Source organism: Colossoma macropomum, unplaced genomic scaffold (genome assembly GCF_904425465.1).
Source record: "Colossoma macropomum unplaced genomic scaffold, Colossoma_macropomum, whole genome shotgun sequence".
Taxonomy (NCBI): domain Eukaryota; kingdom Metazoa; phylum Chordata; class Actinopteri; order Characiformes; family Serrasalmidae; genus Colossoma; species Colossoma macropomum.
Genome location: NW_023494806.1, coordinates 3,523,924 through 3,536,214, shown reverse-complemented (window position 1 = coordinate 3,536,214; position 12,291 = coordinate 3,523,924). Strand labels below are relative to the sequence as shown.

General features: G+C 40.6%; 1 protein-coding gene across 1 annotated transcript in view; it reads left to right on the top strand.

The window, feature by feature from the left end:
- Positions 1-2,278: 2,278 nt before the first annotated feature.
- Positions 2,279-12,291, top strand: part of dgcr8 (DGCR8 microprocessor complex subunit) — a 28,589-nt gene continuing 18,576 nt past the window's right edge. The window contains exons 1-3 of the mRNA XM_036598327.1: positions 2,279-2,390; positions 3,885-4,932; positions 9,201-9,363. Coding sequence (XP_036454220.1) covers positions 4,231-4,932; positions 9,201-9,363 — 865 coding nt within the window. The 5' untranslated portion in view covers positions 2,279-2,390; positions 3,885-4,230. The remainder of the gene's footprint in view (positions 2,391-3,884; positions 4,933-9,200; positions 9,364-12,291) is intronic.

Below are 12,291 nucleotides of genomic sequence, written 5' to 3'. Positions count from 1 at the left end.
CGGTCTGGCTTGGTCCAGCCAATCAGCGTCGGCTGGCAAAGACGAGCCGAGGGGGGCGGCGCGTCATTATTCGCACGCCGCCCAATTCTGCACCCCTTGTTTTTCCTGCCTGTCGCGATCTCACTGGACGAGGCGAGCAGCTTTTTCGCTCTCTCGCTCTCTCTCTCTCTCTCTCTCTCTCTCTCTCTCTCTCTTTTATTTTAATTATTTTGAGTTAATTGTTAAACCATGCATTTAAAATATAATGGAAACAGATGAAGGAAAAAATGAGATACATAAAAGCAATATATGCAGCCAGGTAGAACATGTATCAAGAAATTAATGTGAATAAATAATAAATACAGAATTATTACAACAAAATTTCATTTATTAACGTAAACGAACTCGAAATGTTGAATAAAACAAGAGGGGATGTGCACCGAGGCCGTTCTTTATACGTTGCAGTGTGACATTTTGTAATAAGAGTGTTATTTGAATTTTATTAAATTATTAAATGAATAAATACAGTTCAGTTGCAGCTGTAAACCGGTCCAAAAGGACATTTCTCTCATGAGCATCGCTATTCAAATAGTGAAGTATATAAAAGGGCAGTGTGGCTGTGTGTGGGTGTGTTTTTTTTTTCTTTTCCTGTTGCATTACTGTGGTCTTTGTTAATAACAGACATTATCCTCTCACTGTTATATTATGATTGAATTCTATCATAGAGCTCTGTTATGAAGGCCAAAAAACATTAGGCTACCAGAACAGTGCATTGCTATCGTCAGAAAGAGCATAGCCTTTCATAGTAAGGCTTTGAGTCACGTATAGGGAAAAAATGTGCTTTTGTACACTTAATTTATAAGATTAAAACTCGTTTTTTTTGTTATTTGATAGTTTTCTATTATTTAACTATTAGTACTTTAATAATGCGTATCCTCCTGTCCTGCACATTTGGGCTTGCCTGCTCCAGCGCTTCCTTTTTAAACCTCTCAAAGGGCGGATTAATGATCTAATTAGGTGTGATAAGGCAGATAAAAAAACATAAAACACTAAGAAGGAGAGTAGGGCCACGAAAAGCCGATTTATAATGTTGTATTTTAGCACAGCCTTAGTGGAGAATGGACAAATTGGCCGGATTTTAAATCAGGCAGACGCAATGGGGACCAAAGGGTCTTCGGGGTGCAAGGATATGCCGGGGGATCAACGATGACGCACCGCACCGGCAAAGAGGCGGAGTGCGCCAAAATCGTGATGGGGAGTTCGATACGGTTTACAGAACCGATTCGTTTGAACTGTCCGTTTTAATGAATCGAACGTCCGATTCAAAAGCTCATTGATTCGCTTAGTCTTTTCAGATATTCACTGTTTATTCGTCCATATCACTGAGTTGACTAGTATGCCAAAGCTTGGGAATGAGCTTCTAACTTTGTGGCATTAACCTAAATTTATTTGGATTTCCTCCTCATTGCCTCCATAGATTCGATTCACTGAGATTTATATCATGATATTACGAGATAAAAGTGCGAAGGATTATTATCAGAATGTCATTAAAGGAAAATTCCACGGATTATTCCTGCATATAAGTTCCTGCATAATTAAATAGCCAAGATGCAAAAAAAAGTCATTCTGAGTGGTTTGGTGTGAAATGCTCACATCTAGAGAACCTTACAGTCATAATAGTTCACAGTGGTGGTGATAGGAACCAGACGTCCGAAGTGTTTAATGCCTATAAAAGCTCCCTCACGCCCTCAAAGTGATTAATGAAATGGTTATGAATACACTTTCTGATGTCTCCCACATGGTTTCTCAATACTTTAGAGAGAAAGTTTTGGCCTGAAACGTATACTTGAAGAGCTATTCATGACTGAGGGGTACATGTAGAGAGTTATAAAGCAAAATAGTCCCACAAGAAAATGCATTTTTCCAGATTTTTCACTATTTTACCACCATCAACATGCCATATAAAACTCAGAAGACTCGTATAGGTTCTCTGGTGGTTTTGGATAGTAAATAAAATGTCTATATCTGTGTTGTAGTCATGGCGACTCCTGGTTCCTATCACCACCACTGTAAAGAGTCTGTAAGCATCTCTAGAATGAATCATTTGACATCAAACCACTCTGAACGACTTTGTTTACATCCCAAACACTGAATTATACAGAATCTTTTGGAAAAATCGGTGGGATTGCCCTTCAATACAACAAAGACATGATCAACGTCATCGCTTTATTTAAGAGTCGGTTCGACCGATTCATTGGAAAAGATCCGGTCGAAAAGGATCGATTCGTTCACGAGTTGCTACCAAGGCGATAGAAGATGGCGGAGCGAGGCGGGTGGCCGCCTGAATCCTGCAAAAACGAGAAAAATAGCGCGATTGCCTGAAGATTCTCTGGTCATTCTGGTTTAGATAGGTGGGTAAGCATACGCAGACATTATTTAGGGCATTGCTGGGGGTTAGTTTGGCCCAAATCGTCTTGTCATCTCCGTTTTATGTCGAGTTTGGCGAGTCCGAGCTAATGTTAGCCAGCTAATGTCGGTTTGGGCTCCGTTAGCTTTCTATCATTAATTAGCAGCTCGCTAATTATAAACGAAACGTCATGCAGTCACTTCGTTTAAAACTGTGTATGGATGCGTTTCGGAGATACATCATTAAAATATCCTCTAAACCAGGTTTGATAGTGATATATGTTGAACGGCTGTCTGGCTGAGCTTTACAAAGCAATTAAATAGCACATAAATTTGAGATTTTCTTTGAGCTGTTAGTTCATTTGTGTTACAACTTTTGGTATATTTTGGTGTCCAGAGTCGTTTTTACTTCTGCTGATTAGGGATTTACAACACGTTGTTCGACAAAATCCGATACGATTTTAATTTGTAAGGCAACGATTCGATATTTTCGATGTTAGGATGCGATACGATTCACGATACTTCTCAAAACACACAACTGAAGCAGTCTGTACAACTGTTTGTCATAATATATGATTGATATGATTCTTTATACCGTGAAAGATAATAGAATTTTTGGGCAGGTTTGCTTATTTTTGAACAAACTGGAATTTTCCACAAAGAATTTAGTTTTCAGTTCAGTAAATGGAATATCACCTCAGAATCGATCTTCCTAAAATTGGCAGCTTACTTAGTTAAAATCAATATATAGACTTTATTAGTAGACGTTCAGTTGTTAATCTGCTTTTTTCAAAGTTTTCAGAGTGGTTAAGTTTGATTGAAGGGATTTATTTCAGTAATATAAATATATAAATGTTATGTATAAATAATATAAATATGTAATATTATAAAGTATTACAGTTAATGTAGTACTAATATATAACAATATGCATTTTCTATGATTGATACGCCTCTTTTCAGTAACGTCCAGCACACAACTTTCATTTTAAATTACAACAACATCAAATCAAGTAGCCTGTAACTGTTTATTAATCTCTACTCAATAGATATTTTTACTGGTTGTGTAGTTTCATGAGTTCGATGCACTGCTTAAGGTTCACTTGGTAGAACAGGGGTGCCCAAATAATTGGTTTTGTAGTATTGGTGGTGGTCCGAGGGCCAAAAAGACAAAACAGTGTATATGTGTAAAATAGAAGTATTTTATAGCATTATTTTAAACTAAAATATTTAAAAGGAAAATATTTAGGAATTTATTTAAGGGTATTAAATCAGATGTCCTCAAATTTGGGCAGCCTTGTTCTGAAACATTAGCTTCTTAAGTCTGTAATGGCCAGTCAGATCTGGAGCCGTGCACAAGATATTTACCAGTACTGCATTTGTGTTATCGATTAACTTATGCAGTCAGTTCCATCATTAAAGAAAGGGCAGTGTATTGATAACTGAATGGTGTGTCCTGTAGCATGTTGACCTCTTCTCTCCTCTCGTTTGACCTCTTCCAGCTCTGGCAGAAGACTCGGCCTGCGAGGATGGACAGTGCGTAGAAGTGGGCAAGGTTTAAGCTGAATGCATTGTGATTTCCAATAATTGAGACAGTGATTTCTAAAAAGCTGTCTACATTAATGAAAAGAACAATGTAGTCAGCTTAGCGTATTCAACACTGATCTGCACATGAGCGTTTTGTTTTAAAAGCCGTGTGATGTTCTTAGCTGTGTAGTTGGGCCGTTAATTATTAGTTTTAATACATTATTAGATTAATACGCGAGGCAGGTATCTCCCAGGCTACGGCGTTCAATTATCCCTAGGCATTTCGTCAAGACATTTTGGGTTTTTATTAGAAATTGGACAATGGATTTCAGTGAGTTCTTGCCCCCTCTCCCGCTGGAGCCCCCCGATGCCGAAGGGTCGGGGAACGGTACGTGTAAAGCACCTCCACCACCTCCCCTGCAAACGTCCAGTGACGCCGAGGAAATGGACGTTAGCTCTGGTGGTGATGGACCCGCGCTCACCCCGGCAGAGGACAGGGACGTGCCAAGCTTGCTTCTTACCAAGGGCTCCGCGTCCTTTAGCAGCCGCTGCGCGGCCGACGACTCCGGTGACCCCAGCGGCTCGTGCCCTAGAACCGCCCGCCACGCGCCCCCCGTCACCAAATTCCTCCCCGACCTTAAGCTCCTCAGAGACGTTAAGATCAGCGTCAGCTTCGGCAGCGACAGCAGCAAAAGCAAAGACAGGAAGGTTCTGTACACAGGCTTAGGGCAGATAGGCGATGGAGAGCAGGACCTAGGGAACGGTCAGGTGCATGACGGCCTAGGGCAGGCAGCGGGACAGGCCAGCTCAGGCGCGGGCGGCCGCGCCCTCGGCCTAGATAGAAAGAGCGAAGAACCCGAGGCCGACCAGGAGAACAAAGTCGAGTTCGCCGTGCTGGACGAGCTGGAGGATTTCACCGAGAACTTTCTGGAAGCGGACGACGGCGAGCAGAGCGAGTTCACCTCGGAGATGATAGTACAGCAGGAGCAGGCCAACGAGGAGGACCTCAGTTACTCCTACGAGGTACGTCTCTGGTGTTGGTTGGTTCGTTAGCCTCCAAATCTTCAGATATTCGATTTAGTCTTTACATTTTGCACTACGGTTTTCGGCCCAGTCCCATTTCTTATTTATACCTCTACCCCTTGTTTTCGAGTGTTGCCCCTTGAGTTACAACAGGTAGTGGTTGAAATCTTCTCTACAAAATGGGACCCTCAAATAAAAAGAGCATCACTTCATTAACAGCTACCAGCGCTGCTCTGTAGGCGACCCTGCCAGTCTGCAGTGACAGCAGAGGAGGGTAAAGTTCAGCTCCTCACTGCTGGGCTTTAGTTACATTTAGGGCATCATATGATCTTCAGAGAGGGGGCAAGTAGGCTACGTTCACATTACCAGGTTGAAGCGGCACAAATCCGATTTTTTGCCCTAATGTGACTCAGATCTGATGTTTTCAGAGTTGTATGGACAAATCTGATCTTTTCAAATCCGACCTGAACCACTTTCATACGTGGTCCTAGATCGGATACGTATCCGATTCGCGACCATGTGACCTTAATGTGACGCTCAGATCGGAATTCATGTGCTTCTTCTCCATTGCGCGTGACCATCATTCAGCGTTACCATGGCAGCAGCGCAGAACAGAAGCTAAAGCCTGTAAACGGTGGAAAAGCAGCTCATCTCACCTTTTTCTCCTTCGTCTCGCTCTAATAATGAAGCTGAGAGCTGATCAGAGTTAATGATCTTCTCAGTGAAGCTCGTTCTGCTCGTTAGTTTGTGCTGATGATGCAGTGATTCATTCACGTGACGTTACTGAGTAGGATGTGCGCATGAGGGTCATTTCAGGACGCCGGTTCGTCACATTAATGACAGATTTGAACCACTTACCTAAACGAGTGTGAACCATCGAGTCAGAGAGATCGGATTTGAGCAACGAGGTTGGTAATGTGAACGTAGCTTTATTTATTATCACCCACCCCTGATTCTTTAGTGATATGAAGCTGAAGTCAGATATTCACCAGCTTCTTGTTCAGATTTTCCCATTCCACCTTAAATGGTGCAGCTGGCCTGACGCGTGAGGCACCAGAATGTAACTGCTGTATCATTTAAGGTGGAACGGGAAATTTTAAACATTAAACTAAGGTAATACAGTGGTTATCATATTTTTAACAGAGAAAATTCTCACATTTGTGTGTTTCTTTGGTCTCTTGTTCAGGTTTTTCTTTTTTTCTCATGTCTCTCTGTTTGGAGTCTCTGAAAAACCTCCATTTGGAGGGCCATGTAGTCCTAACACTTCACCCTACCCCTCTATCTCAACAAGAATCGGGACACCCTACCCCTAGACGAGAACACGCAAATCTGAGGGGTAGGGCTAAGTGGTAGGGACGAGGGGTGAAGTGAGATTGGGCCTTACACTGTACATTATGACCTACGTCTGTTAGGGATGCACAGTGATATTGGAATAATGTCAGTATCGGTCGATATTTGCGCTGGACAGGCCGATATCTCAAACCCATATTTAATTATTTTACTCTGGAAGAGCAGAATGTTTAGGCCATGCTTGGTTGCTGGGCCAAAATATCCACTAATACTGGAGATTCTAGTCTGAATTTCTACATTTTCCAGATGTGTATGTATCTGCATGGGCAGATATGTCTATAAAAATACTGATTATTGGCCCAAAATCCTCCAATCAGTGCATCCCTACACTTTAAAAATAATGGTTCTTCAAAGGTTCTTTAGTAAAGAAAATGGTTGTATATAGAGCCATAAAGTCAAAGAACTCTTTGCATGATTAAATGGTTCTTCAGATTGATGGAGGATGTGCTGTATATGGTTCTATATAGAAACTTTTTGAAAATAGTTCTATATAGAACCAAAAAGAGTTTTCATATTGTAACAAGCTTGACATTGTAACAATAGCAGAACGCTTTTTGGTGCTAGACATAAAAATGATTGTTCCTGAAGTGTTTTTTAGTAAAGAAAATGGTTCTATTTAAAACCATTAACACTCAAAGAGCCCTTTGAATGACTATATCATGAAAGGGTTCTTCAGATTGATGGAGAATATGCTGTAGATGGTTTTAAATAGAATCGTTATGAAAAGGGTTCTATGTAGCACCAAAAAAGGGTTCTTCTATTGTAACTAGCTTGATACTGTAACAATAGAAGAAGGCTTTTCAAAAAGGTTCTGTATAGAACCTTATACAACACATTTTCCAACAATCTGAAGAACTCTTTTGCGATGCAGAGAACATTTTAATCATGCAAAGGGTTCTCTGAGTGTTGTTCTGTTTTGAACCATTTTCTTTACAAAAGAACTCTTGCAGAACCATCTTTTTTATGAGTGTATATATAGAACCCTTCTCAAAAAAGATCCTGTATAGAACCATCTACAGCACTCTGAAGAACCTTTTCATGATGCAAAAAACCCTTTAATCATGCAAAGGGTTTTCTGAGTGTTCATGGTTCTATTTAGAACCATTGTCTTTACTACAGAACCCTTACAGAACCATCTTTTTTATGAGTATACATAGAATCCTTTTTAAAAATCTCCAGCAGTCTGCCATCTGAAAAGCCTTTTCACAATGCAAAGAACCCTTTAATCATGCAAAGAGTTCTTTGAGTGTTCATGGTTCTATATAGAACCATTTTCTTTACTGAAGAACCATGAAAGAACCATATTTGTGAAGTATGTAGTATTTCTGCACTGTATGCTGTGACCTGAACATCAGGGCCGTCACGATTACTCGATTAAAATAAATAAATCAGTTTAAATGAATTGGATCTCCTGCTTTTGGGGAAACTAGCAGCTTAATGACGAAGCAGAACTCAGTCAGATCCTTTAATAAACAATTATTCAACGTTATTAATCATTTCAGCAATAAAAAAATCAACATATTTCCGTTGGCTATTTTTCGCAAACATTTTCAGAGTGATGTCCAACCCACGTCGTTCATAACTTGTCCTGAAGAGGGCAGCAGTTCACGCAGTGAGAGTGTGAGAGAAAAAGAAGTTATGGTTCAAAAACATTGCTATTTTATTTACTGTCCAAAACCAGGTGTTACGAGTTTTATATGTGATGTTGATGATGGTAAAATAGTGGAAAATCTGAAAAAAAAATGTTTTCTTTGGGGACTATTTTGCCTCACAACACCCTGCACATATCCCTCCACTGTAACTGGATTAAAATAAATTGATTAAAATGTGTTATAGACCAAAAATATTTTGAAACATTGAGTTCGTTTACATGCACTTAATAATCCGAAACTGCAGAAAAGCAGATTTTGTCAGTAATCTGATCAACGCGTTTACATGCACTTCAGTTATCAGATAATGGTGAAACTCCAGGTCTACATGAGCCAGACAATAATCAGATTTCTGCTTTACAACCAGCCAGTAAACTCACAGAGGAAGACGTGACATAAACATAACGTAAAACTCGAGCTTTTTTAAAAACATTGAGCCGCTTTACCTGAAAATATGAACAAACATCGTCTAGAAGATGAAGAATATTTTAATTCATCATTTCGTCAAGCATGTATTCGGTTTCAGCGTCGCTCCAAAAGTGTTTTGCTGCGTCTCGCGGCGACGCGGCTCGCTTATTTCCGGTACCGCCGTCTGTTTTCGCACATGCTCAGACTGAGGACCCTGAAAGAAATCAGAGTAAGAGTTTACAGCACTGAGAAATCTGATTACTAAAATCCAGCCTCTTTATCAGATTTCTTAATCGGATGTCTAGACCTTACTCTGATCTAAGAAATCAGAATATGCTGTTTACATGACCATTTCAATAGTTAGATAACTGCAGAAATCTGATTATGATTGGATTACTGAGTGCATGTAAATGCGCTCAGTGTCTCAGACATCAGGCAGTGAATTCATAACCATTTCATGTGAGGGAGCTTTTAGAGGTGGACGTCTGGTTCCTATCACCACCACTGTGAACAGTTCTGACTCGGTAAGTTTCTCTAGAACAGAGCGTTTCACATCATTCCCTTTAAGGCAGAGCTTTAGGGAAGGATGAGTGTTATTCAGTGATGTTAATTATTTATGTTTATTTCTATATATATTTTTTTTTAATCAAGTAATCGCGGCCGCCCTGCTTGTCACTAACCATCATTTAACCAACGTTGTGCTGCCATCAGCGAGGGCCTCACTCTCGGAGCGCTGTTCTACATGGAGGTCAATCGAGTGAACGTTTTGAATTGAAACTACACAAGTGGTCTTGATTCAAATCCTCTGCTCCCAGCTCAGTCGTTGGGCCGTGCTCATCACTAACCAGCGCTCTCTTCCAGGAGGACTTTGACAATGATGTAGATGCGCTGTTGGAGGAAGGCATGCCCGTGCCCAAGAAGATGCGCCTGGCCGAAGATAAATATGCAGGAGACAGCGATCACCAGTCTGACGGGGAGACAGGCGTCCAGCCCATGATGACCAAAATTAAGACCGTTCTTAAGAGTGAGTCATGTCTCTGCAGGAGTTTTAACTAATGGAGCGGCGGGCACTGAAAGCACAAGCAGGGATTCGTTAAGTAGCTTGTAATGCCAGAAATTTGTGTCAAAACATTTGCTATCTTTGTTTATACGCAGCCTCTACAAAGATCACACTTAAATATTGAAATAAATAAATAGTAAAATTTATACGCAACTTTTAAAATGTGCCGTAACTTTTGCAGGCCATATTTTATGTTTTACTTTTTTCCCAGAATGCTAATTTCAGTAAATAAACAGTTATTGTGCATTAAAATGTGCAGAAGTGTCTCAAACCCAAACACAAAAGGGGCTGTATTAAAAAATCTCATCAAATCTGTGGACCAGAGAAAAACATGTTTTTATTTCATTGGTAATTAATGTTGTGCTGTAACGCAAACTGGCCATTGTTTATTCAAAATACGCAAAAACTTCAGCAGTAAAATATATACACTTGTAGTAGACCTTGAAATATTACATGAATACTTGAAATATTTAATATATGTAAAGGAGCTCAGTCTTTTAAACCTGTCTATCTGCTTGAACTAGACTCCTGGCATATTTTCTTTGCTGCATGTTCATTAATATACTTGGGCTCAGTTTCTGAGCTGCTGAGCTGACGTTAAGTGTTTAATTTGGTTTAATTGTGTAGAACTGAGGTGTAGCCGCTGTCCCATAGACTGTAGTTGGGGTAGGAGAGTCAGAGCACACATTATGTTGCAGTGCATGCTGGGGACTGTAGTGCAGCACATTATGAAACAGGTTAAAATACTTGTGCAGGCTTGATCTGGCCTGCTGGCCTTGTGTTTGACTCATGGGCTATAGGGGATGTGTTCACTTAGTTTTACTTAGAAAATCAACAAAATGTTCTTTGGTCAGGGTGCCCAAACTTTTGCATATGACTTTAAATGTAGTTCTTTTGCCGCTACTTATCTGAGCTGCCGGGATACATCAATCAGGCATAACATTATGATCCTCGTTTCTATGCTCATTGTCTTACTATATAGGTGCACTTTGTAGTTCTACAGTTACAGACTGTAGTCCATCTGTTTCTCTGCATACTTTGTTAGCCCCCTTTTACCCTGTTGTTCAGTGGTCAGGACCCCCATGGACCCTCACAGAGCAGGTACTATTTGGGTGGTGGGTCATTCTCAGCACTGCAGTAACACTGACATGGTGGTGGTGTGTTAGTGTGTGTTGTGCTGGTCTGAGTGGATCAGACACAGCAGTGCTGCTGGAGTTTTTAAACACCTCAGTGTCACTGCTGGACTGAGAATAGACCACCAACCAAAAATATCCGGCCAACAGCGTCCTGTGACCACTGATGAAGGACTAGAGGATGACCAACACAAACTGTGCAGCAGCAGATGAGCTGTCGTCTCTGACTTTACATCTACAAGGTGGACCGACAAGGTAGGAATGTCTAATAGAGTGGACAGTGAGTGGACAGTGTTTAAAAACTCCAGCAGCACTGCTGTGTCTGATCCACTCGTACCAGCACAACACACACTAACACACCACCACCACGTCAGTGTTACTGCAGTGCTGAGAATGATCCACCACCCAAATCGTACCTGCTCTGTGAGGGTCCATGGGGGTCCTGACCACTGAAGAACAGGGTAAAAGGGGGCTAACAAAGTATCAGAGAAACAGATGGACTACAGTCTGTAACTGTAGAACTACAAAGTGCACCTATATAGTAAGTGGAGCTGATAAAATGGACAATGAGCGTAGAAACAAGGAGGTGGTCATAATGTTATGCCTGACTGGTGTATGTTTAATGTATAAAAAACAGATGACAGTGCGTTTTTACTTTTACTTTTATGTGAAGTAACTAAATTTGAAAACGTGGTGCACTGAAAATCAAATTTGCCCAATTTCCTCCGACTGTAGTCAATCAACCAAGACGTATCTGCTTCTTTAGTTTTGCACTGGAGCTGCGAGGCTCATTTAATCATACTTGCAAACTCTTCAGCGAAATTAGCCACTTTTAATGTTGATTGAGCCACTTGCAGTTGTGTAGATCTGAAGGGATTCTAATTTTAGGAATTGGGAGGAGATCAGGGGGTAGAGAGATACTGAGAGAACCCCCCCCACCCCCAACATAGCACACGCCTTACAGAGCCTGTGTAGTTTTTAGAAGAGCCTTGAGCTATAATAGCTGTGGTGTGTCAAAAGGAGATGTCTGCCAAATTTTGCATGCACTGACATTTTGACCTTGGTGTGTTATTCGACAGGGGCCGTATTACAGAAAATTCTTAAGTCTGAGATCATAGCTTATCTGCTTTGTTGTCATGGCAACTTCAGTTAAGACTGAGTTTAGGACAGAAGCCGTTACAGAACAACAGTCCTTAAATCTATAATCTTCTCTTATTTGCAGATAAGAAAATGACAATACAGAAACATCCTAAATAGACTAAATCTCCTAAATTCTGTCCAAACTTTAAGATGTTCTAACTTTTGTTTTAATCCTTTGTTTCTATTGTTTTATGCAGTGACAGGCAGCACAGTTCACTATAACCAGCATAATGACGCTACATTTATCTACACTGAAAACGGTGATTTGACTTGTGAGGTTATTTTTTTAAACAGCGTTTTTTGAAAACTCAGAATAGTTTTATGAATAGAATAATGAGAAGACAGAGCCGAACGTGTGTCTGTTTATTAGGAGGAATAACGTTAGCGCGCTCGGCTAAAGCGTTTGGGAAATGGAGACTGAAACTGAGGGTGCTCTGATAAACAGCACAAAACACTGGCACAATATTCTTAACTTTGTTTATCGCACTTTATTTGACTTTCTTTACACCGGTAACAGTGGCTAACGTTAGCTGTCTGTCTAACTAACTTGATTGCGTGTTTGTTTCAGCTGTGCATGTATGGTCCGTTGCTAGGTAACAGGCACGACAGTTGATTGTCA